Source organism: Triturus cristatus, chromosome 4_2 (assembly GCF_964204655.1).
Source record: "Triturus cristatus chromosome 4_2, aTriCri1.1, whole genome shotgun sequence".
Lineage (NCBI taxonomy): Eukaryota > Metazoa > Chordata > Amphibia > Caudata > Salamandridae > Triturus > Triturus cristatus.
The window spans coordinates 466,188,377-466,213,527 of NC_140586.1; the positions used below are offsets into that span (position 1 = coordinate 466,188,377).

Genomic DNA, 25,151 nt, shown 5'->3' on the forward strand with positions numbered 1-25,151 from the left:
AGGAAGACATATTATACGCGAGACGTGTATTGTGCATATTTTAATTTGCGTAGATGTTGATAGCGTCTCTGAAAGTTTTTTTTATATACAGACACAATAGTCGACTGTGAGTAAGTCACAGCACACTATGTCAGGAAAAACAGGGACAAGGAGTGACCAGGAAACTGTCATGATTGATGGTATCCTGTGCAGTTAGTCCTGAAAACAAGTTTTCATTCACAGCCAGAGTCTCAAAGTTATCGGTGTGTGTCTGGAGAATATGCGATGGCTAAACTGTGAGCAAACTTACGTTGTTCCACATTAAAGGAGACAAACGTCAAGTGTAGATTTTATTGTGCAACACACCGAGAACATACCGTTTTGCAGCCAGACGTTTTGTTCGATTTGATGAAAGGGTAGGAAATGGAAGCCATGGGCTCACACAGAGACAGGAAAATCTCCAAAGGAAACGCACTCTAGTGCGTCACTGAGAAGAGAAGCGCGGCTCGAGCTCGGACATCAGCAGCGCGGGGACAGGCACTAGATGAACAACTTCCAATGAAACTTTTAATACTCTTAGGTAAGTTATCGTGTATTTTTTTCATCAGTTTAAAGACCATATTATGAATAATGCATGTGTGGAATGTGTGTAACAGTTAGTGAAATTAGAATGGAGGATGCCTTTATATTAAAACTGCTGCAAACTGTTGTGTGAACAAAGCGTTTGTGACTAAACAGATGACTGTGTTTGCATTGCATGTAATTGCAGTAGATAACAACACATGTTTCCTCTCTAGTAAGATTATATATCCTTCATCTCATTAGTCAGCTGCCTCAAATAAAATCAAATATGAAAAGTGTGCATTTCACAATATCTGCTTTCCTCTAACATGTTTCCGCCGTGTTATTCAGAACGAGCAACTTGTATTTACCGTCCCCGTTCTTCGACATCTTAAGGCGCAGCAGAGCAACACAGCAATTGTGAAAGAATGTGGGCAGAGGTCACAATTCGCAAAACTGCATTCTATAAATAAGTGTTTGTTTTCCAAATAAATGTATTTTATATAGTGCTTGATATATACGTTATATGTAGATATGATATATCTGTTTCTGAGTGATCAAAGCTTCATAGATTATTGAATTTCGTACAGGTTTAGAAACGGCAGACAGTCCCAGCATGTACATACATGTGAATGCAACAGATGCTTCACGTACACACTTGCATTATGATCTTTTGCTAGGGGGGATTCGAGAATATTCTGAGGAAGGAGGGTGCAATCTCAAAACTATCCCCACCTTTGTCTGCCCACGTCAAGGGCCCACGTCAAGGGCTTAGTACTGCTAGTAATCGTGTGGGTATCATTTTTGTGTAACCCTGCCACAATGACTATGTGGGTATATGTGTACTGCCCATTTTTCTTCGTAAGAGGACGAAATACTTCATGTGCGGGTTGTGGGGTCGCAGTGTTGTGACTCTCACCCATTTCAGGGCACTCTCGGGTGATGAGCGCAGTGTCACCACTGTCCACAGTGATGGACATTCAAGAAGGCTCGGTGCACTCTTCCGTCATGTTGCACGCACACAAGCAGTTTTCTCATTTCTATGCATGTGTTTAGAGCCAATTCCTAATGCAGAAGTGAGAACAGCTACATTATTGTGAGTGCAGTAATCTCAAAGCCTCACCTCTGAAAGGCAGGCAGCAGCAGCACGTGCAGCTCAAGCTATGGCTACACTTTTCTGTGAGGTTGTCTCTGATACACAAAAGGATAGCAATTGTCTCAGGTACAAATATATAGTTTAAATATGGAAGCTAGGGCTAGTACTCAGTAGCCTGGCTCCAGGACTGACAACTTACCTTCAGACCACACCATGGACCTTTGAACAGGTTTGGGTCACACTCCCAAAATGTTGCCCTGTCTTCCCAAATCTGTCCTGGCAGATGGAGGCCAATCATGTAGTTCTACTCGCATTTCAACACTTTCAGTGGCCAAGTAAAATAGAAGCAATATGATTGGAAGAAACACACATATTTGCTGCAAAACCATGAAACTTGTCAGAAGGTTACCGATGCTGACTAGACAGGTGAGAGTGTGCTAAAATATTTGAAATATTAATTCACCAAACTGCAAAACAACTATATTGTTAGTAAATTTAACTCCATCTACCATGATGGACTGCAAAAGACTTGTGCAAAATTTGAGAGTGTTTTTCACATCTTTGAAACATCCTTGGCCTCATTAGATAATGCAGCTCATTAGATTATACATTCCTTCAAAATACCATTTCTTATATATTAGCATTGTAGCCTGGTAGGGACACATGATCTGTCTGTTATGAAGCATATTGTGTACAAAGCCTGCGGGAGTTCCTAAGGCATTCACCTCTTTTCACATAAAGGTTCAGATCTGTGTGTCTGCTTACACGCTCCTCTCAGTTGTTTAGGGCATTAGTGGGAAATGACGCATGCAATGTGACCTTTTCCTTCTCACGCGGTCCAGATCACCTATGTTAAGCTGAGGGGGAAGGGACAGGGTGTTTGGAAAAGGGATTGTTTGTGCTATCGAATAAACATTTTACGAAATATGTTATAAACTACTTAACTTTAAAAAAAATTATTCTATCAGTAGCGTCAGTTTTACAAACTGGAACATAAGTGTAAAAAACGTGAAACCTTAGTAAAACAGAGACTGCATATTTTAAATATGTTCTAATTAGGGGTTACCAAATGATAGCCAAACCTATTATGCAATCTGCAACTTAATCCTTGCTTTTACATTTGCAGTGTGCAGTTCTGCAACTGTACTCAAGCATGCATGTGTCAATTAGTTTGCACATTATGCAAAATACTTTTTTTTCATTTTCAAATAACTGTGGCAGTTTGTGCATGGTATACGCTTTAAAAGTATTATTTTTCACAAATTTAACTCTCAATTTTTTTTTTTTAATCTGAATTATTTGTCATGTTTCTTTCAGTGTGCATGTCCACTCTGCTGGACCACATCAAAACGGATACGACATGTCCTACGTGCCATACGTATGCGCAGTGTCGCGGCTCGTCTTGTCATTGCAACGCAGGGTATACCGGAAACGGGATTAGTTCATGTGAAGGTAAATAAATATACTTTACTCCCATAGTACTTCGATTTAGAAAAAAGATACAGGAAGGAAGTTCACATTTATAGAATAGAAGCGTTATGTTGATGCCAACGTAGAAGAAGTCGTTTTTCACAAAAAGTCTCTAACGTGGGGTGTCACTGATTTGATGTAAAGCATAACTGATTTTCTAAATGTTCAATTTCTTCGGACATCTTCAAATCTCCTGGCAGGGGAAAGGGACAAAGAGAGATGATTATTTACACAGTCTGTGACACAGTTCACTGATTAGGAAATGTAGTAATCACCATGTCTGCATTCCTACTAACAAACTGTTAGGTTAACAAAATGGCAGCTCTGCTGATGACGTTGTGATTAACATGGGCTTTCATAGCAACAGCTAACGTGATCACCTAGAGGTTTACTGGTCTTTTGTTGAGAAGGATGCTAATTATTCTTCTAAGTATCTTCAAAGATGGTTACAGATCGCTGACCAAAGGCATTTGGTAAAACACAGTCTCAACCTTTGGCCTCGATCACTTGTAATGCACAATTCAACAACTACATCTTTGTCAGAATTCGTACTTGTTGGACTTGGCCCTTTTTGCAGGGTCATCTCAGAACCTTTTGTCTTCCTTCTGTATTTTGTCTGACCTGTTTTTGTTGGTTTTATGACTCTGGGCACTTTGCCACTGCTGATCAGTGCTAAAGTGCATTTGCTTTCCTTTGTAAACATGGTAAGATTGGTCTACACTTGTTTGGCATATTTAATTTACCTGTAAGTCCCTTGTAGAGTGGTATCCCATATACCCAGCTCCTGGGATAAGGCACCCACTGTGTGTTTTGGGAGAGAGTTTGCATTAACACGACTCTGCAATCGACATCACTTTTAGCTTAAGTTCCCAGAGCTACATACACTGGCAGGAAAAAATAGAATTGTTTTTGAAAAAAGTAAAATCTCCAGCTTAGTGTTTCAGATTCCAGTAAGGGACTGGTCATACGTGTCTTATAAATTTACAAGTCAATAAATTTGTATGTGTCATTTTTGTATATATAATTGTTTTCTATGTATCTTTTATTTTGTTGGTAAATATGTTGAAAAATCATGTGTTGCCCTTCATGATGACATGACTAAAAAGCATTAAACATTTGTCTGAATAAGTCAAAGAAAAGTTAAATAAATCACACAGGCTTATGAATTAAGGACATTGGCTTGTTTATTGTTAAACTCTTGACAAGCAAGGCAACTAGATATCAAGTTTGTTTACAAACGGGTGGGCTTGCAGCGTTGCTTGCGCCAACCACCAAATTAGCCTTTAAAACCTGTCTCAGGCCTCTGCCGCCGCAGGGCCTGCATGTGCAGTTTACTGCTGCAGTGATGTGGCATGTAAAGTGGTGCCACGTCTGAAGCTCCCCTTTTACTAGATATAAGTCATCTCTAAAGTAGGCCCTAGCTAGCCCTATCGGCAGGGTGCTTTGTAGGTAAAAGGTAGAACATGTGCCATAACTGTGTGGCATGTCCTGGTAATGACACACAGCCTATTTGGTTTCTCACTACTGAGAGGCTGCCTTTTCATAGGTTTGCATTAGGGATTTCCTGATATGTGCTTTAGTGGTAATTTCTGATATGAGAGGGGTAGCTTGGCCATCTTTGGTATGTTTGTAATAGTAGTGATAAATCCTGCTTATTGGTGAAAGCAGATTTGTCATTTCTATTTTAGCAATGCCACTTTTAGAAGTTGACACTTTTTTGTGCTTATGTCTTTGTGCCCTACCTGGATGTGTATTCACTGCCTGGTTTTGACTAGCAGGAGACAGGGAATGTGCATTCACTTTAGACAGTCACAAGGGGGGTTGAGGTGTGTCCTGCCTTTCCTGGGTGACTCAGTGCTAGGCTGAATAGACCTTGGCTGCATTTAGAGTAAGTAGTAGGAGGAGTTTCCCTTGCACCTGGATTAGTTGGTCTGCATTTAGAGTGGTGGGAGGAGGTGCACCTGCACCTGAATAGGCTCTGCCTGTCTTCTACAATGCTGTCTCCGTCTCCCTGTGGTGTGTCTAGAGCCAGGGCCTCGGATGTGAATGGGTATGTTGTGCACTTATATACAGTGCTTGAAGTGCCCCCCAGACTTTCTGATTATAAGTACAGGGGCTGGGACAACATGAATGGAGACACTGCTTGGACTTGTCACCAGATGCTGCTCGTTCTAAATACTGCCCCAGAGGATTGTTGTGCTGTCAGGGAACCGCCATCTGGAATTTGCCTTGTTGTGCTTGCCTGCTGAAGGCACTGCCTTGTTGCCTGCAAGGACCCTGTGTGCTGACCTGAGCCTGCTTCCTGTGCAGTGCCCCCAGTGTTCTCCCAGGGCTTTGCAGCCTGCCCTGTGGGATTTGAAACAGCATGTGGTGAGCACTGTGCTCCTCACCCAGTTTATCCTGCAGCATGTGTGGAGTGCCGCAGTGCCCCTGGCCCCTGCAACCCAAGCATTGTGGGAAGCGCTTTTGTTGGCCCCAGGAAACGCGTGGTGAGCGCAGTTATTTTTCCCTTCGTTTTCGGGAAAAGCGTGTGAGAAGCGCTTTTTTTTGCATCCCAGTAGTGCATGCAACACTGCTCTCTCTGAATGGTCCTGGAGGGACGGAAAGGGAGAGCTGAGGGGAAGAAGCACTCTCTTCTCTCTCCCTGCTGGCAACTGCAGTGAGGTGCATGGGGAGATTGTCTGACAAACGAGCGAGCAAATCCTCAGTGCGGCCACTTGTCAAATGACTGAGCACCGCAGGAATACCAGGCAGTGCCCAGCAGCCAGCTGGAGCCTGCAGTGTGTAAGGAGGGAAGCCTCAGCCCGCCAAGCAGAACACTTCGCCTAGCACCAAAAGCATCGAGGATGCTCTCTCGCAACCCTGGACCTACACAGTGGTGCCACTGAGGCCAATCCGCTCTGAGACCCGCTGAGGCCAGCACTGTCTATACTGGATCTCGTCCCTGCCACCAGCGGCCCGGCAAAGTCGATAGCAGTTGGCCGATACTTGGGAGGGATTGCCTCTACATTGGGCCCGAGTGGCCTTAAGCTTAGTTTTTTTCTCGCAGTAAACATGAGACATCGGTGTCAGCAGTTGCACCGCATGGTTGCGGGCAGCTGCCACAGTGACACATACCTTAGAAGCCCTTGTTCTTGGTAGGGGCATTGGGGGGTACGAGGACATTTACAGCATTCCCTGTAGTAGAGGGGCAGATGGTCCAGTGGACTACAGGACAAGGGCAGGATCACCATGTTCCCTGTAGAAGGAGCGCAGGTGCCGCTTTACCTATTGTAGCCCCTGGTAACGAGGATATGCTGGTAACTCTTACAAGTCATACCTTACCCAGCTGCTACAGCTCATGCCCTGATGTTATGATGTATGTTCCTCAGGAAGTTGCATTCTTGTGTACAGTGATGGTTGTGTGCCTAATGTTGACATGATGGTTTATGATGTGCACCCAATAAGCATTGCTTCAGTGCACTACATGTGTTATGACAATTGCCCTATGGCAAAGTGATTTGTGATCTATGTACCATCCTGACAGGTGCCTAGTGGCACAGTAATTTATGTGATTGTGGTCTAATGTGTTTTATGAATAATACAAAGGATATTTTTATATCACCTTTTTGTGGTGTGCCTAGTATGTCACTGGTGTGTGTGTCTTTGCACATTGCCTCTTAGATAAGCCTGACTGCTCTGCGAAGATACCAAGGGGGTGAGCAGGGATTATCCTAGGTGTGTGACTCCCTTACCCTGACTAGAGTGGAGGGTTCTGCTTGGCTTAGGTGTATACCCTAGCCAACTAGAAACCCCATTTCTAACAGTACTTCAATCAGCTACCCCTTTAGCCAGGATGACTTATTTTGGGGCCGCATTTATGAGTGCATGAAGTAGGACTATATGTTCATTACATCACAGATGCACAAATGTCTTTGTGAATGGAATCTGAAATGTCCAACTCACTAGTAGTAAACTTGCAAACTGGACACAGCCCTTTCTATTTGAACTAATGTGAAGTAGTAGTATTTAATTAGTAGTATTGGAGTACTACTTCACATACTCACAAATGTCTTTGTGAATTAACACCTTTGTATTTATTTTACTATTTGTAAAGATACCGCAATACAAGTACTCACAAGTCACCCTTGTACTGGTAACTTGGCTATTAATCGACAAATGCATTGAACGTGCAGGCAAAATTATGTGCAAGAAGCATTTCTTGAACCTTTCCTAGAGAAGAATGCTAATTTAAAGCAATTGTCAAGACAGACTTACTGAATAACATTGCCAGTGATTTTACGTGAAATTTAAATGAATTGCAATGTAACAGATATTTTGGGGCTAAACCAGGGTCTTTTCATTTTTAGCAGTACTACAATCCAGGTAATTGGGACAGCTGTGATACACACTTGTACATAGCATTTTGGGTAGATGAAATAACAAACTACGTATTAAAGAACATGCAAATACTTAAACATAATGCTTGATGGTTTTGTAAGTGTGGGACATTGGGTTGCTCATGACTGAGATATGAGCCCTGGTCATGCAGCAAGCACAGTCTTTTTCAGGGTGAGGCACAGGCCAACTCTCAATTAACCTGTGCTCAACCCTCTGGTAGCTTGACAGAGCAGTTGGGCTTAGCATAGAGGTTATGTTCAAGTATTTGTGCAACACTTCAAACAGTAATAAAGTGAAAACAACACACAAAAAGTATCCCACACTAAGGGGCCGATTACATTGTCAGACAGACTGGAGTCCGTCTGCCATTATGGTGGTGACTGGGACCAACCGCAATACAAGCTGCGGTCCCGCACACGCAATTAGGTTGCTACCGCCACCATGGTGGTCGCATTTTGCACTTTAACATTGCGGCGGGTGCTGCTGCGATGTTCAAAAGGCATGTTGTGCATTTCACTGCACTATGTGGCAGGCACCACACGGTGCCTGCCACCTGATTCAGTGAAATGAGTGCACAAAGACCACCCCCAGACACAAGGGGGCCCCGCAACGGGCCCCCTAAACCAATCCCCGCCAGCCTTTCAATGGCCGTTTACCCGCCACGGAAAGGCTGGCTAAAGACAGCATCCTAATTTGGTGGACGGTGCCTGCTAGGCATCCCCACCATATTATGGATGCAGATCTCTCCTCCTGGCAATCAGAATAATTGCCTATGGCGGTTCCATGGCGGACGGTCTTTGCGTCCGCTACAGTCGCAGTCTGGATCCCCCTGCCATTGTAATGTGGCGGGGGAATATCACGATCTGATGGCGGAAGGCCCGCCACCGAACGGCTGGCGGTGGCGGTCCTTCCGCAATCCTAATGACCCCCCAAGTTAGGAAAATAGAACTTTCTTAAATAAATAAAACAAGACCAACACAACCAAAATTCAATTAGTAGAACCAGAGATATTCACTTTAAAAGATTTGGGTTACTATAGTGCCAAAATTCTCTAAGCGCCAATTGTGTATATCTGTCTGTGTCAGTCCGGGACAAAGTCACAAGTTTAGGTTGACCCCAATGGTGCGTGGGCCAGCATCAGGAAACCAGTTAGGCCCTCTGAACAAATTAATGTAAATCCTGATTTGCGGACAATAGCGAGGGCCCATGTCAAAGATCCAGCACACTGCTGAAGCGATGTGTCAGTTCTGAGATGAGGCACGGCTGCGATGTGAGGGCCTGCATGATCATCAAGGATCCCATTGACAGGGCTTGTGATGCAAAGTCCAGCATCGAGGATGCCACATACAGTTGGGGCAATGCGTCAGATCGAAAGAGCTGCGATGCTGCAATTGCGGAGTCCGGCATAGGCGAGGTATGTGCTGGCCTGTGATGAGAATAGGTTGCACAGTGGTAGTTCTGAAGGTGGCGTGGGCTGCGGAGGCAAAGTTGGTCTTTGCGACTGGTCCAAACCATTCATTAGCACTTATGCGTCAGTTCTGATTGGGGTTGAGCTGTGTAGCAGAGGAGATGTGTTGGTTCCACTGGTACCACAGAGGCTGGCCAAGTCTCGCTAGCTCACTTCCAAGGTTCTATAACTGGGGTGGCACTATTTGGTAGGGTAGACTTGTAGATGACAGAGTCCAGGTGCAGATACAAGGTTAATGGGAGCCTGTAATGTCGATGAGGATTCAAATCAATAGGCCACCCTACTAGCCAATGGAGTCACTTTTCGTACTGGATTCAGAAGATGCATGTCCGGTTATTCTCACACAGGCTTGAGGGAAGCAGATGAGTGCAGAAGGGCAGCAGTTCCTTCAGAGCAGCAGTCCAGCAGAGTGGCAGTCCTTGTAGCAGCACAGCAGTCCTTTTTTCTCACAGATTATCCACAGGTCCAGGAATGATCTATAGTGTTGGTAGCTAAGGTCCAGTATTTATACTCAGGTATGCCTTTGAAGTGGGGAGGAGCTCCTGGAGGGATGCTGTAAAGTACGCAGAGTCCTAAAGCCAGCAAAAATAAAGTCAGCAAAATAGGAGGTCTGAAGGCAAAAGGTTAGGGTAAAGCCACGTCAAGGATGCCAGGTCTAAAAATTTGTATGTGAAAGTTGCTAAATGGTGTGTTAAATATTGTGAAGTGTCACCTGAGCATTGTAAAAGGGTAGTTGTGGGCTCATTATTGTCTGTCAAATTAGTACATAAAGGTAGTGGTGCAGGTGTATACTGGCAGATTGTGTATGATGTACTATGTTTGGATATATGACAACAATGCAATGTGTTTCAATCAGTCCTGTATTTTACTTATAAGTATCTAAATGTAGATCTTATGTCTCTGGGACTATCATATTCCACTTACACTGTTTGGCACTTGTAAATGCTGGCTGTGTGGCTCTTTGAAGATTAATGCTTTGGCATATTATTATTATTATTATTATTATTATCATTACTAATATTAAAATGACTTATAAAGCGTGCAGCTACCCAGAAGGGTTTCCCGGAGCTAGAACAGGCAGCAAGCAGAGATGCAGAAAAAAGGCCACAGATAACACAAACAGCTAACCAAGTGACCTGCAGATCCGTCATGACAACTGAAGAGCAGAGTCTTCAGGTTCTTACAAAAAGAAAGTAGAGAGTGCCAATTACTGAGAGCTACAGGAAGAGAGTTCCAAAGTTTCGGGCCTAGGTAGGAAAAGGAGTGACCCTTCTTGCGGGTCAATCAAAACCTGGGCGTAGTAAACAATTAGAGGTCGGTTGATCTCAGCCATCGGGTGGGCGAGTAGGGTGACACCAATCCTTGTATGTATTAAGGGGCCAGGCCGTGTCTGGCTTGGAACATGTAGCATAAGGTCTTGAATTTACTACGCTTATCAACCTTAAGCCAATGTAGTTTGTGGATCAGAGGAGAGAAAAAAGCATATCTGGGCAGCTGAAAAAGAAAGCTTTGTCAGCGCCCAGATACAGTACATTCTCATAGAGTGGGTAGTGGCCCCAATAAAACAGACCATTGATTGATTCCCAGAGTTCAGGGTTATTTCCCAAAACCATGGTTTCAGATTTGTTGCCCTTGAGCTTTAAGGCATTTCTGTTCATCCAAAGGGTGACAGTAGTGAGGGATCTTAATTTTGAGCATCAGATAGTAAAAAAAATATCTGGAAATCATCAGCATAAGAAAAAAGAGTGAGATCAGACTTCTTAATCACATTCACCAAAGGATGAACATAAATGTTGAGGAGCAGGGGGCTCAGGATGGATCCCTGAGGAACGACAGAGACCAGTGTTAGGGTCTTAGATGTAATGTTCACTGATGAGACCTGAAAAGTACGATCTTTCAAGAAGGAAAACAGCCACTTCAAAGCCAGGCCAATAATACCTGACGCCTCCTATCTGCCCAACAGGATGAAATGTAAAACTGTATCGAACGCCACACTTAAGTCCAGTAGGATGAGGTCGGCTGTACTGCCAGAGTTTAGTTCTTGCCTAAGGAGTTCAGTGACCCCGAGTAGAGCGGATTTGGTACTATGACCTACTTTAAAGGCAGATTGAGACAGGCATATGATGTTGTGTTGGGTATCCTTTCATGGCAGCTGTGATTGTGCACTATTTTGTGTGCTTGGAAATATAAGGGTAGGTGTGTTAGCTGAAATAAATTTGCTTGGGGGTATAGCTTGGTAGTGTTGCAGGATTTTATGTTGATTATGTAGAATTATATGTTTGAGTATCAGGACTGTGTGTATGTCTGATTGGAGGGGTTGAGGTTATACATAGGTGTTTCTGTGCAGATATAATGGTATGCAGGTATAGTTGTACATCAGATTGATTGATGGAATAATGTGGATGTGTTAATATGCGATGATTGGTGGATGCATGTACGCAGAAGGATGTTTTGAAACTGTAACTGAATTTAAGATGGTATGATGCTAGCATTTTATGTAATGAAGAACGCTTTATATTATGTACTGTTCTCATTTTGATTGCAAATTGTGTGGGATGTACCAAATAATGACTGTTGGTTTCAGAGTTTAATTTGACTACTTTATTAGGGTGAAGACAGAAGGCGAAAAGCTGTCCTCAGCTTGTGGATTCCTAACTTTTAATTTATTTTGAATCAAAATATATGGTGCTTTTTTTCATTATGCTTTATGAATATTATAACAGGTATATTATTCCATTATTGTTTACCTCTCTTAGATATAATGCTATTTGTTCGTCTGGGAACAGTAAAGAAATGTTGTGTATGATTTTATGATTTGTTTTTTAATTGTAGTAACTTATTGTAGTTCTTATATGCTCTTCATCATCATGTCTTGCAGTTGAGTATGGTACATGATGATTTAATAGGAATGCAATCATAGAGACCTAGTTGAAAAAATAGAGCAAACTTCAGAGTTGAGGTTACTCAAAAAAGTCATGCTGCAATGTATATTTGACACAGGAAAGACATTTTGTCATTTCTTGGTGTAGCATACTTCAAAAGCTGTTGATTCTCAAAGTAATGCACCTTAATGGTATGTCAGTATGTCTAGGTCGTGTCCATATGAATTTTACATTTGCTGGTGCTAGTTCTACATGCATTCATTTTGGATAATGCATCTATGTATTGTCTCTTCCATATTTGTTTTTTCTTTGTAATGTGAGAGATAGTTTTGTGGTCGTCATTTTAATTAATCATAGGCTTTACATTGTGATTTTGCAAAAGATTTCATTTTTTGAATAATATTATATACCTATTTTCTAGATTCCACTGTCATTTGCTTTTTTACCGTGCAGCTGCTCTTTGATCATATGCAGTAAAACATCTAGCTTTTGTTTGTTGCCCTTTTAGAAGATATGACCACTTTAGTAGTCACATTTGTCTTGCCAAAAGAAAATTGTTACATCTAAAACCTGTTATTAGAATATGTATTTTTGGGCCATCTACAACATATATGGCTAATACATTTTTTGCATATATGGACTTTTAATATTGTGTTTGTTTCCAAAAGGGTGACGTTAATTTTAGGAAATTTGCCAATACTAAAGAAAAACTGTTAATAGTAGTTCAAAACTACATACTGAATTCCTGGATTTGTATTTCATTGGCATGGCTGTAAAAATCCATAAAGGGCAATATCTTAGGATAAATATTTATGCAGAACATGGGCGTTTTCTGCTCCTGACCAAAGGATCCTGAGAGTGCATGCCTAATTTGAGCAAGTGTACAAATGGCTGAGGACTGAATGTTTATTGTAAGCACATCTTCATTGAGAATGCCATTTTTTGCTCACAAATTACATCATAAAACATATGCATATCAAAAGTAAATTGACCATAATATGCAATTCACAAAAGACTGAATTATGACCTGTATATACATTGAAATGTCACCAAAGACTAGCATAGACTAGATTATACAAAATTCATGTTGTTCTGTGAGATTATGAATGTGAGCGTATTAAAGATTAATATTAATATTAACCAGCATGAGATATGAAACAGAGACCTGCTGGCTTTGGAGGTTAAGAGGCAGGGTCCATCAAAAGACAAATAAAATCTATCTTCTTCTATCGAAAGTCTTATCATGACCTAATATCTATGAGTGGATATCCCTGTAATACATTGCTTGAATGAATTTTTCATTAAAATAATAATTGCCCATGAGAACTAAAAATGGCTAGAATGACACATATTCTAGAAAAAGGAAATGATTACCATGTTAATCCACTAAATGATTACACATGTGCTCAAGTTATACGTCCAAAGGCATCCCATTACTCCTGTACCTCCAAGTTATTTAAAGTGAATTATGAGCTTACTGTCAGCCTACAATTTGTGTTAATACAAACGTTGGACATACATCAGGCTTCCTTTATTGCATGTCAGAAACAGAGGACCATTCTTTGGATGTACTGGGAAAATTCATATTGTAACGTAATTCCCTAATATTAGCATTCATAGAGAATTACATTGTAGAGATACTTAAGATAGCATAAACAGCTATGGCTTGCACTACTTTAAAAATATGAAACCAGAAGCATGCATTTAGAAAAATCCTCCATAGTCCAAAATGGGAGGATTCCAAAACCTACAGAGCAATAGCTCTCTCAGAAATGAAAACATAGGTGAATATGTGTTTTGCCAACTGCCCGAGCTTGAAGAGTTACTGAGTAATATATTGAGTGGTGTAATAAACCAAGAAATTAAGGTAAGCCACATTATGATTTTAATTGGAGTAGATCCTGTGACATTTATAACACAGACAAAATCCCAGCACAGACTGCTGTTATCCTACGTTTACTAGCTAAAAAAACAACAGAGGATTACATTGCACACCATGACCTGTGTGAAAACCTAGTGCAAGATATGCCCACGGGTATTTTTTTGACCACACAGTACATAAAAGTATTACAGAAGGGACTATGAGATATATTCTTCTTCATGGGAATTGTTGGCACACTTGGTGCATTGTTCAACTGTGTAATGTCACAATCATAATTTTTTTCAGGTGAACCAATGCTTTATGAGTATTAGTCAGGGCCTGTTGCTGTGTTGAAGAGGATATTTACTATTAGCCCGATTCCGATGTCGTTTGGAAGGCCTCTAAATTGGATTTGGCTTTCCCGGATCCGATTTGTAGCCCTTGTTTCCGAACGAATTGTGCACAGGTCCGAACGACGACGTACAATGCGAAGATCGTGTACGCGTAGTCCAAATCGTTTCTGAGACTTGAATCTGTCCTAACAAATCGTTCGTAGCCGATTTCGGACTGAGTGAGTATGAAACACGATTCATACAGCCATTTCGCCTCGGTGTCAGCGAGACAAAATGGCTATCGGACTCATACTTCGGGGGGCTGTAGCAGGCCCCCCTTCACCTCGGGCCCTCCAAATCTGTCACGGGGGTAAGCCCATGGGTCCCCCGATCTAGGCATGCACTGTGTATGGTGCCCACCACAGGGTGTACGCTATTCCCCATCCACCCCTTTTTGCTATTGGACCCTGTGTTCACGCCTGTACACAGGCTCCCATAGTGTTCAATGGCAGTCTGAGCGAACCGAGTCTGTTAGCATACGGCTGCATCATACTCGCTCGTTCGGACTCCGGGAGCACATTTTGCTCAGAAAGCCCTCTGGATCAGAGTTGTACGGAGGGCTTTCCAAGCGAGATGTCTATCTGTTTGCATGTTCATTTCACAAAGCATTTATTGTAACTCAAATAAGATGACAGAGAGGATACTCCATTAAAAAAGTTACAGATGTCCTTCTGCCCTATTACAATTGTAGTCAACAGAACTCTAAATATGCCGTACTAGACATCCACCATATTTTAACAAAACACTGTGTCCACCATACTCTAAATAAATCACTAACCATCATTAGCACTTGCCACAATAGAGGAACCCGTGTCTTTCAGATTGATGGTATTGGTCTTTGTCAGAAGTTTACTCTATGTAAATATATTTTATTGCCGCATTTATAGCAAATTGCAATGGCAGGTGGTACCGTTCCATTACTTTTGGTTGCACAGTAAAATGTTTACCAGCAATGGGGTGGGGGAAATTCCACAAAGCTTTGGACAAAATACTATTCTCTTGGGAGGTTCATTCTTCTGAAGACATTTTTGATATATTTCATACTCTTTGGAAAAATGACTATGCCTACTGTGAGTTGTTTTCCTAAGATTCCTATTATGTCCAGTGCTATCAAAGATTACATTGCTCTGTGGAGGATTTAATTTTTTGATTTGAGCAGGTTTTCTCAGATGTTCCTATTGCACTCTTTATCCTTATCGAAAGTAGGGATCTTTACTTACAGCCACAGAATAGATCAAGTTGATCTTAGTGTATCATATATCACTGATCTTCTCTGGTTACGTTAATTTCTATGATTTTGCTTGTGACACAGTCAAAGGTAAGGCAGTTGGCTACACATTGGTAGCAATGATCTTTCCCAAAATGGCATGCCAATTGCAGTCTTTATGGCACTAAAACTACACCCTTCATTGGTGAACCATTCAAAGCTTTTCAATGCTGAAGTGAGTTATTGCGGATAAAAGATTCATACATGATGTTGAATTTTCTATGTCCATTGGAGTCAATAATTATTTTTTAGTCTTTTTATTTCCATTTTGAAAGAACAATAATTTGTTAACAGTGTGTACAAATACATGCTAATGAGGTAATTACATTCAGCATTTCAATATACTGAGGTTGCCAGCAGGTAGAACCATCCGATCCGTTAGATAAAGGAGGAATATGGGATTATGCTGTGTTTCAAGCAAGGTGTCTTTATGACAAGTGCCACTATCAGGCCATCGGGAGAGATAGAAATTAGGGTTGTGCTGCATAAAAGGTGACATGCGGTTTTCATGGAGGAGAGATGTTGCAGGCCAGACAGTGGCAGAATGGGACCCCTGATATAGCAAGTATTGACAAGTGCAGTGAGGGCTGCCTGAAAATGTTGGCGATGTCTTCCCATCAAACTATTGGAACATAGGAGGAGTCAGGTGGTAGAGAATTATCTTTGAATGAGCTTTGGGGTGCAGTAACATAGCATCCCACTCCATGGAGATTGAGTGTTTCCAGAGGCCTCTCACAACCTCTCTTCAAAGTGTATGCTTCCTGCCTCAGTCCAGCAGACCAAAGAGCTTTATCATGTAGTCGCTAATAGAGGCAAGTTTGCCCATTATTTCAAGATGACTGCACACTTGGCTAACAATAGGACGAGATGAGCAAACCTTGCTGACACTTCATTTTCCTTGGTACGCTTATATAGCCTAGGAGCAAATGCTTTCCAAGTGTTTTGGCAGTGTCATCGTGTGACTGCAATCCTTCACAGGAACCAAGGGCAGCTCCCTCTCAATGCAGGTCATATAAAGAAGTTGCAAGGTGGAGCATATGTGCCAAGGGAAAGGGAATGATTCAGGGGGAAACCCTGTGGATTAGTTATGTTTTAGTGTAAAAATATATCAATGCATATTTCAATGCTATTTTTTGACCTAACACGATTTGATTGTTCATCTAAAAAGTTGAATAGCTTGTATTACCGGTTTCTGCTTCATAGCTCCAAATAGTACAGTTAGCACCTTTTGGCTACTTAACTGTTTTTGACACCATTTAGATGTTTGGTCTTTACTACTTTTAGAAGGAATAACTTTGCTAACTGCATTGATTTTTTTAAAGAGGTATGGCATCCTACAAGGCATCTTAAATTGTATCATCTGCAGACATATTAAGATTCTGCTGGAAAGGTTTGTCTAACTTTCATATGTATCTGTGTAATGTAATAAGATCCCGTCTTATCATGTCATGTCAAGCGATGTGTTTTTCAGAACTCAATGCTTTCAAAAGTAGACTGCGCATTCCTAGAACCTATACAACAGGAACATGTTGTATAACGGACCAGATTAACATGATTTGAGCTGGTACATAAAGGCAGAATGATTTGCAGTTAACGTAAGAGCATGAGCAAACTGTGCTTTTTTTAGTTAGCAGCATGCGCTGGAAAGGACTCTCCGCCAGATTTCAATTTCTAAAATCTTGTTTCCTGAAGCAAACACAAAGAGATGATACTCAATGCTTATAAATGGTGTTCAAGTCAGTAGCTCACTCTATGCACAAAGAAAAATAGAAGTAAACAAATTAGCAGAATAACAGGAACGGGAAGATGAATTTAACTAATTGAAGAGCGCAATGGTCGTAGGTTAATGATTAATGCATAACAATGGTTACCGCGTAATACTCGGCTTGGCATATTGGTACTTACCAGGGTACTAAATATGGGGCCTGATAAACATTGTCGGTATTAGGGGTAGGCCACCAAACAGATTGAAGACCCAGTGTGGAATATTTTTTTGCCTCTGGATGCATGGATGAATTATTAAGCTATATGAAATATATATAGGAAATAATCTGCATATATAGTGTGTGAAGCCCTGATGAAGTTCCAGGAGTTTATGGAACGGAACGCGTTGGCTGGATCTTACCATTTTTATATGGCTGATACATAATAATAAAGGAACTATTTTGAAATCTTTATGGCAACTGCCCCATCGTACTGGTACACCTTCTTATATTTTGCAAAATTGGATCTGCTGGACATTGGCTGAAAAGAGTTTCTAGGACATGGTTTAAAATGTAGGGCTTGGTTGAGAATTGGTTGAGATTTGTGAGACAGGTTTTTTGACCCGTTTGGTTTCCATTGATTTTTTATGCTTTCTGAGACACCTTGTTGATAGTCCTCTGCTGTGGTGTGAGTCTCACTCTCTGTAAGCTTTATTAAATGGATTGGGATGACTAAGCTTCAGTACCTGCCTTTTAAGACAAGGTCCACTGTTGTGCAGCTGGGATAAGGGACTCTTGCCTGGTTGTAGATGAACACATGCACACAAGTGTGTGATTTGCATCTTCGAATGGGCAGCAGTGAAGCAAACCAGCATCTAGAAATGTTGAAGATTTTCATAGCTAGAGGGCCAGGAATTGCTTGGAAGCTCGGGTGCGCCACCAGGAGCAACCTGGCACTTTCACAATCCAAAAGTGGCCCAGTGGGGCTATAGAAAGCAGCCTTTCTTGTCCTTCTCTTCATGGGTAAGCTGTCTTCAAGACTGTGAGACATCCTGTGAGATTCATAGATCTTTGTAGGCAGTGTCATTTAAGGCTCCTATCCCCGTTTCTCCGAGCTCACCTGCAGATGGCCAAGGCCCCCCGAGTTTGGCGTAGGATGATTTGCCATGGGGAGTGCATGTGGCATCCCCCCTGACTGATCATTAGAGCCCCCAATGCCTAAGGACCAATGTGAGGAGTTATGAGAAAGGAAATAACGGGAGAGCACTATTATGCTCAGAAGTTCCAATTGTCCCCAGTCCCTCCAGTGCCACACCGACTGAAGAAACGTGGTGCACCATAGTGCTTCCCAGATGTCATTTCCAGGGGAAGCAGAGGTCCTAAGGAAGGCGCCACTTCCCATCTGAGATGCTAATGGGTGTTTCACTCTGCTTGAATATCTTGAGATCCGATCTGGCCCTAATTAGGGTCATTTTTCAAAACAAGGTACAATTGTGCTATGTTGTCTGACGTGTGACTGATTACTTTAGCACATAACACAAACCTTTGAATCTAGTTACTAAGTAGTGTAGGTTACGGTTATTTAGTCCTGAATAATTGCCATTTGATCCTTTAAGGACCAATTTAGGCATGAAACATGTTGACATTACGTTACAACTAATGATTCAGACTGTTCCTAAGGACTATTGTTTCCCATTTGAGCATCAGAGTTTTTAGTTAGAGTAGTAAGCTGTACCATTATAATACTTCTAGATTTAGCATCGCTTCACCTATTTTAATTCATCCAATATCACCACACTACACACACAATACTGCCCACACCCCCACACCTCATCATAAGGTGAAGAAAAAATCTCTGGCAAAGAACCCCCTAGTGGGGGCCCGCCGGCCATTGCAGCGCTGGCCCGATGAGGAGCATGCCCAAATGATGAAACATGTCACCATTCTGGGTGTGTCAGGGCACCTGCTCCTATTCAAGCCTACTCCTCTAACCTGGAACCCTACAAACTCTTTCCTCCGTTGTCTATAAGGAATGGCAAACCCCAGTATTTATAGTTCCAGGGGAGAGCCAGAGCCCTGAAAGCAGTACCAAGTCCTTCTTCCCGATGCCCGTGTCTATTGGGTGGGGAGCTGCCAGCCTGAGATTCCTACCTATAGTCTACATGTGGCAATACACAGAGCTCAGAGGCATCACCGAGGTTGTGGGACTTGCTCGCAGTCCCTACAGAGGCAAGTGCATGTATCCAGCTTGGAAATTGGGGCACCAGATAGGAAAAGGCAAGCACAGTTGAGAGTGCACTATTTAAAAATAGGACAGGCATTTTTCTTAGCCGGCAACAACGTTAGAATAGCACCGCAGGCCAAATCACCTGTTGAGGAGAAGCAATCCAGAAGCCCATGCAAGGGCCTGAAAAACATGCATAATGTTTCCATTGCACCCCAAAACGAGCTGGGACAGCATCAGTGATTCCCCTTTGTTTTGGGGCTGCCAGGAGTGCATCTTCCCCACAGGAGTATTTATGTTAAAATCGAATTGGCACCCAATGTCTCCCAGGGAGGTTATATTTATGATACAGTGAGATGTTTTCACCATATTAAGCATTTCTGGAGTTGGGGCTTTTAGCTTCATGGCAATGGAATGAGGGGACTATTGTTGCGAGGTTTTAAACTTTATATCTGCTTTGCAGTTTCTGTAAAAGTAGAAAAAAATGAAGCATTCACACAATATGTTGAATGGTAAATGCTTTATTTACTATGATATTAGTAATTGTAAAATGTAGCAAATATCAACATAACATGGCACCATCCAGTGATTTTTTTGGGTGTACATTGGAATGTAATGACATATTTGTCAAGTTGGTTGTGGGTACACCTTTCAAGGCAAATAAGCTGGATTTTTCACACAGCAGCAGCTTATGGGGGCTTAGCACAGGCAAGGGAGCATTATGGCTGTGGGTGTAGGCTTTACCGCAGCAGAAAGTGTTAGATGTTGTCAACATATACGGCTGCACTGTCAAATCGTATGGAATTCTAAATTAATGTGTAGTTAATAATGAGTCAGACAATGATTTATTAGGTATTGTTTGTCGCATGACTGAGACCCGCATGTCTACACTACTCCATCTCCCATGAGTAGGCCTTGGACTTGCTCTTACTTCCTATCATGAGCGAGGCACCTACTATAGGCTGGTACTTGGATCCCAGCAGAAGGGAGGCTGCTTACTAATTACTTGTGAAGGACCCTATTCTTTCTAGCTAATAACCCAATTTCTTACCAGCATTTATTCCAAGTATGTGTCATATATTAAATTCAAGGAGTTTACTTCCACATTTCTCAGAAAAGGTGCAATTATGGTTGCAAAACAAAACCTAAAAAAACACTGACGTTCACCAGCTATGGTTGGGTAAACTACCCATATCATGTGCTGTTGTCATGCACTGCTTATTGTCTCATATACTCCATCACTCATGACATGTTAAATGGCATCTCTTATGACATAACAGAAGATATCAATTACATCTAAATGTATTATCACATGAATTTGTTTTCCCCTTCCCATTTTAACTTATCCCCCTCTTCATGAATCTACATGAAACTTGACACAGTAGACAAAGTATGCAAAATGTTGTCAAATTTCACTTGGATTTATCAAATGATTCTTAGTAAATGAACACTTTATTGACCCACCTTTTAAATGTGGCACTGATGAATCTGCACAAATTGTAAAATAACAAGAGTAAACTAACCATGCTAAGTATCTGGCAAATTTCAGAGCAAGGTCATCAAACAGTACTTAACTTACATGCTGTGAGGAAATGCACTTTCTGCAGAACCACCTCAACTTTTTTGACCCTACTTTATGATAGCTTTTAATGATGTGTTACTGACTCTAAACACTGGGGTGCTGATGTTTAGGACCCCAGTGTATGTCCTCTGACTCCTAAAGTATATGTGCCATTGGCTAATACCTTATTGGCATATTTAACTTACCAATAAGTGTCCAGTATATTGTACTCAGTGTACTCGGATTGCAGCACTGATTGTACCACCACTAAAGTGGCAATGTTAAAATATGACTCTAAGCCTGCGCCTGCAGCCTAGCATGGCAGCTGTAAATTGCCAATGTGATCCTTCAAAATATCCCTTTTGCCTGGCCTAAATCTTCCTTTCTAATACTTGTAGGGCACCCGCCAAGTAGGCTGTAAATGTCCACAGGACAGAGTACATGGTATTTAAAAAGTGGGACGAGTGCACTTACGTTTTAAATATCCTGACAGTGAAAAATCTCCAAAGTAATTCTCCAATGTGGCAAGGCTTGCTCTCCAAAAGAAAAACACTGGATTACATCATAACACCTTTCAACTTATAACTTCAGTTTGAGAATAGCTGGACTCATGATTCAACGACTGAAATTAATAGAAATTTACAATCCAACCTGACAGTAAAGTCAGATTCTGTATTACTATTTCGAAAGTGCCACTTTAAGAAAGTTTTAGAAAGCTGGCATTTTCCTGCCTAAAGTCTCCAGTATACCTTTCTGAGATAACACTCAACTGTCTCCTGGCAGCCTGCTGGAAGGTGTGAATTCTCTCAGGAAAGGAAACAAAATGGCCTTGTCTAGGAGGTGCCACTGACCTCCACCTGACAGGATGGCCTGAGGGATTTGCCCCCCAACTGTAAAAGTTTCAAAGGGATAGCTCCTTCCACAAGTAGATGTAACACACACACAAAGGCTTGCCCCAGCCATTGTCTAAGCCAGAGTGGAACAAATCCGATGGGGGAAACCTGTACAACCACTGGTTTTGGTGGGGGAGTTGCTCCTTTCCCAAGACACCTCTAGCTTGTGCCCAGAACTCTGGCTGAGGGAAGAATAATTCTGACAAAAAATGTTCAAACAAAAGTTTGAAAAAAGGCGCACTATCCACCTGCCCTATGAGGTGCAACTTGGTAGATCTATAAAAGTAAACAAGTGTATTTAGTACATCACTCTATTAAACAAAGGTAAAACGAAAAGCACCTATGGTGCCTATTTTAATTCAAGTTATAAACAGCATCTTGAGTGAAAAATAAAGTAAACTGAACTATAGGTATGTTATGAAACAAATTTGACAATTGCAATTGAAAAAGAGACAGTAATGGTGAAACTTAGAGACAAAACAGTAGTTTGTGAATCTTCATGAATTTCTGAGATTCTTCTTTATTTTCTTAACGTATTTCAAAAAGAACGTCAGGTGTCCCAATGCATTTCGGTGTGACACACACCTTCTTCAGGGGAATACTGTAACAATATATACATATAAGTATATAAGTCAATTCGAAATGAAAACAATACTAGTATCAAAACCAACTTATATGTATGTCCAACTGTAACATTAATTTGCATTTTATAACCCTTAGTATCCAGTGCTAACCAGCCATTGTGCAGCATGCAACTGCCGTGAAACTCGTTTTTTAAAAAAAAGCGAGAAAGGGATGTAAAGAGTAAAACTAGAAAGAAAAGAAAAGAAAAGAAGATTTTAATAAAGTTTATTGAAGATTGACAACCAAAAAAGTAAAGCTAAGAAATACCAAAATGACACCAGTGGGTTTTGAATCGTGATGCCTATCATGAAACGGTTAACTATCTCAAAAAGTGCCCGTCAAAGTGAAAAGTGGATTCTGGTGCATTAGGTGCTCAAGTGAAACCGAAGGAACCACCGTAACCAAACCATAATAGCCTGCGGAGGGCTCACCTCCCAGCGTTCAAATGAAAAACGACACACAAGAAAGGGTCCAGATCGTCACTCACACGACCTGTATTGTGGAAATAGAAAAGGGCGTTCTAGTGTTACCAAAAAATAGACTCGTGAATTAAACGGAAGGGGAACAGTGTGCCCAAATTTAAAGTGCAGCTTACTTCGCCTCATCCATAATGCATATACATCCAACTTCAGTACGACTTAAGCGTAGCGATGAACCTTGTCCGAAAACGTCTAGGATTAAAAAATAGTGCACAAATGGTACCGTTAGCTAAATGCGTGCCGCGACCAAGATTCAAAGTGATTGAGGTTAACTATGAAAGACCCATAAGTTGTCACCACTACACATACCTTTTAGTACAACGTGCTGTGCGATCTAGAAATGGTCCTATCTTCGAATGGCAAAGATTCGATGTGGCTAGAAGCGTGCGAGTGCATATTTAAAAGCTATGAATATCATGTGACCAAAAGGAAACTTGTGAACATCGAAAGAGGACTATTTCGGGCGCCATGTCGGAACGGGTGCCTAATCATAAACACGGTCCCAGTGAAAGATAAAAGTAGACAATAGAGGGTAAAGAGAACGTGAAAGAGCAAGAAAGAGAACATGAAAGAAAAAACCATTTCAAAAGTATCTAAAGAAGTAGATGGCAAGAATGCCATGTAAGAAAAGTTTGCTGGAATATGCACGCCAAGTGCATAGGTGAAATCACATTAACAAGCATGAAACAAATGTTAAACAAATATGAAAAAAATGCAATCTTCAATATTTAACAGTGAAACAGCTGTGAAATGTTGTTATCATGCAACCATACTTAATCACAGAAAATGTATCAGTTCTATTTTGTCATTCAAACCCCCAGGGCTCATGGTCTGTAAAAAACGTATCCAGAATGTTTCTCTTTGAGCCAAGTGCCTATTGGGGTCAGCATGTAAGAGATCGGATATCTGCTCAAGAACAGTGAAACGAAGTTGGGGTATGGTATGCTTGTGTGTGTTCCAATGTATTGCTAAACAAGATTTCTGATTAAAAGTGCGAATAGCACTTTTGTGTTCAGTTACCCGTATTTTTACTTTTCGGGTTGTTCTCCCCACATAAACTTGGCCACAGGGACATTTGATAGCATATACTACCATCGCTGTGTTGCAGTCTGAAGAATGTTTTAGCTTAATCGATTTGCCCGTATGTGGATGTGTAAAAGTATCACCCACCATGACATTCCCACAATGACCGCAATTGTAACATTTACGCATCCCTGAGTGTTTGAGCGTGTGTACATTGGGAGTTCTTTTGGCCAAAATCTCTCTGATGTTCTGAGATCTAGAGAAGGCGAAAATGGGTTTGGCATGAAAGACATTCGTGAAATCATTTTCTTGCTCTATAATCTCCCATCTCCTAAGGATACTCCGTTTAATCGCCATAGCTGATGTGGAAAATTTTAGAACACAAACTTCACGTTTGGACTCAGGTTTTTCAGTTTTTTTCAATAATTGCATTCTGTCCATACTGTACGCCTTATGCTTCGCCGAGTCCAGAACAGGTGCTGGATAACCTCTGTCTAGGTATTGTTGATACATAATATCGGTGTCAATTTTCCCTTGGTCATCATCAGAACTGATTCTGCGCACCCGAATAAACTGAGATAAAGGTAAATGGTTTTTCAGGGATTGTGAGTGAAAACTCCGAAAATGTAATGCGTTATTCCTATCGGTTGGTTTCTTGAAAATCCTGGTTGTTAATGTAGAATTGCGTTTTTCAATCTGAATATCCAAATAGTTGATGGTGGTGTCATTGATGGAATGTGTGAATTTGATTTGAGGATGACAGTTGTTCAAGCTTGAAATTGCATTCTCCAAAGCTTCTTTGGTACCCCGCCATAAAACCAAAATATCATCAATGTATCTGAGATACAATAGTAGATGTTCTGTCCAAGAACTGTTGTTCAAAACATGCTCGTCCTCAAATTTGGCCATGAAGATGTTGGCATACGTGGGTGCCCCAGTAAAACCCATTGACGTACCAGTCTTTTGCAGATAGAACTGTTGCTTCCAAGAAAAATAGCTGTGGTATAGGCTGAATTGAAGTAACTCAAGCAGAAAAATATTCAAGGTTTCTGCGTAGTCATGTCGAAGCAACATCCATTCAACCGCCTCAATTCCTTCCCCATGGGGGATTGAGGTGTAGAGGGCTGTGACATCTATGGTAGCCAGGAGCACATCTTCTGTGTTGGGTAGCACGACTTTTTGAAGTTTGTTGAGGCAATCCGTGGTGTCTTGTACATAAGTTACCCATTTCTGAACCAACGGTTGTAAAAAATGGTCGATGAATTTACCTAATGGTTCGTGTAGCGAA

At 41.4% G+C, this 25,151-nt stretch overlaps 1 protein-coding gene across 1 annotated transcript in view; it reads left to right on the forward strand.

The window, feature by feature from the left end:
* Positions 1-214: 214 nt before the first annotated feature.
* The window catches only part of ADGRL4 (adhesion G protein-coupled receptor L4), a 560,895-nt gene continuing 535,958 nt past the window's right edge, over positions 215-25,151 (forward strand). The window contains exons 1-2 of the mRNA XM_085601960.1: positions 215-559; positions 2,954-3,088. Of these exons, the coding sequence (XP_085458086.1) occupies positions 538-559; positions 2,954-3,088 (157 nt within the window). The 5' untranslated portion in view covers positions 215-537. The remainder of the gene's footprint in view (positions 560-2,953; positions 3,089-25,151) is intronic.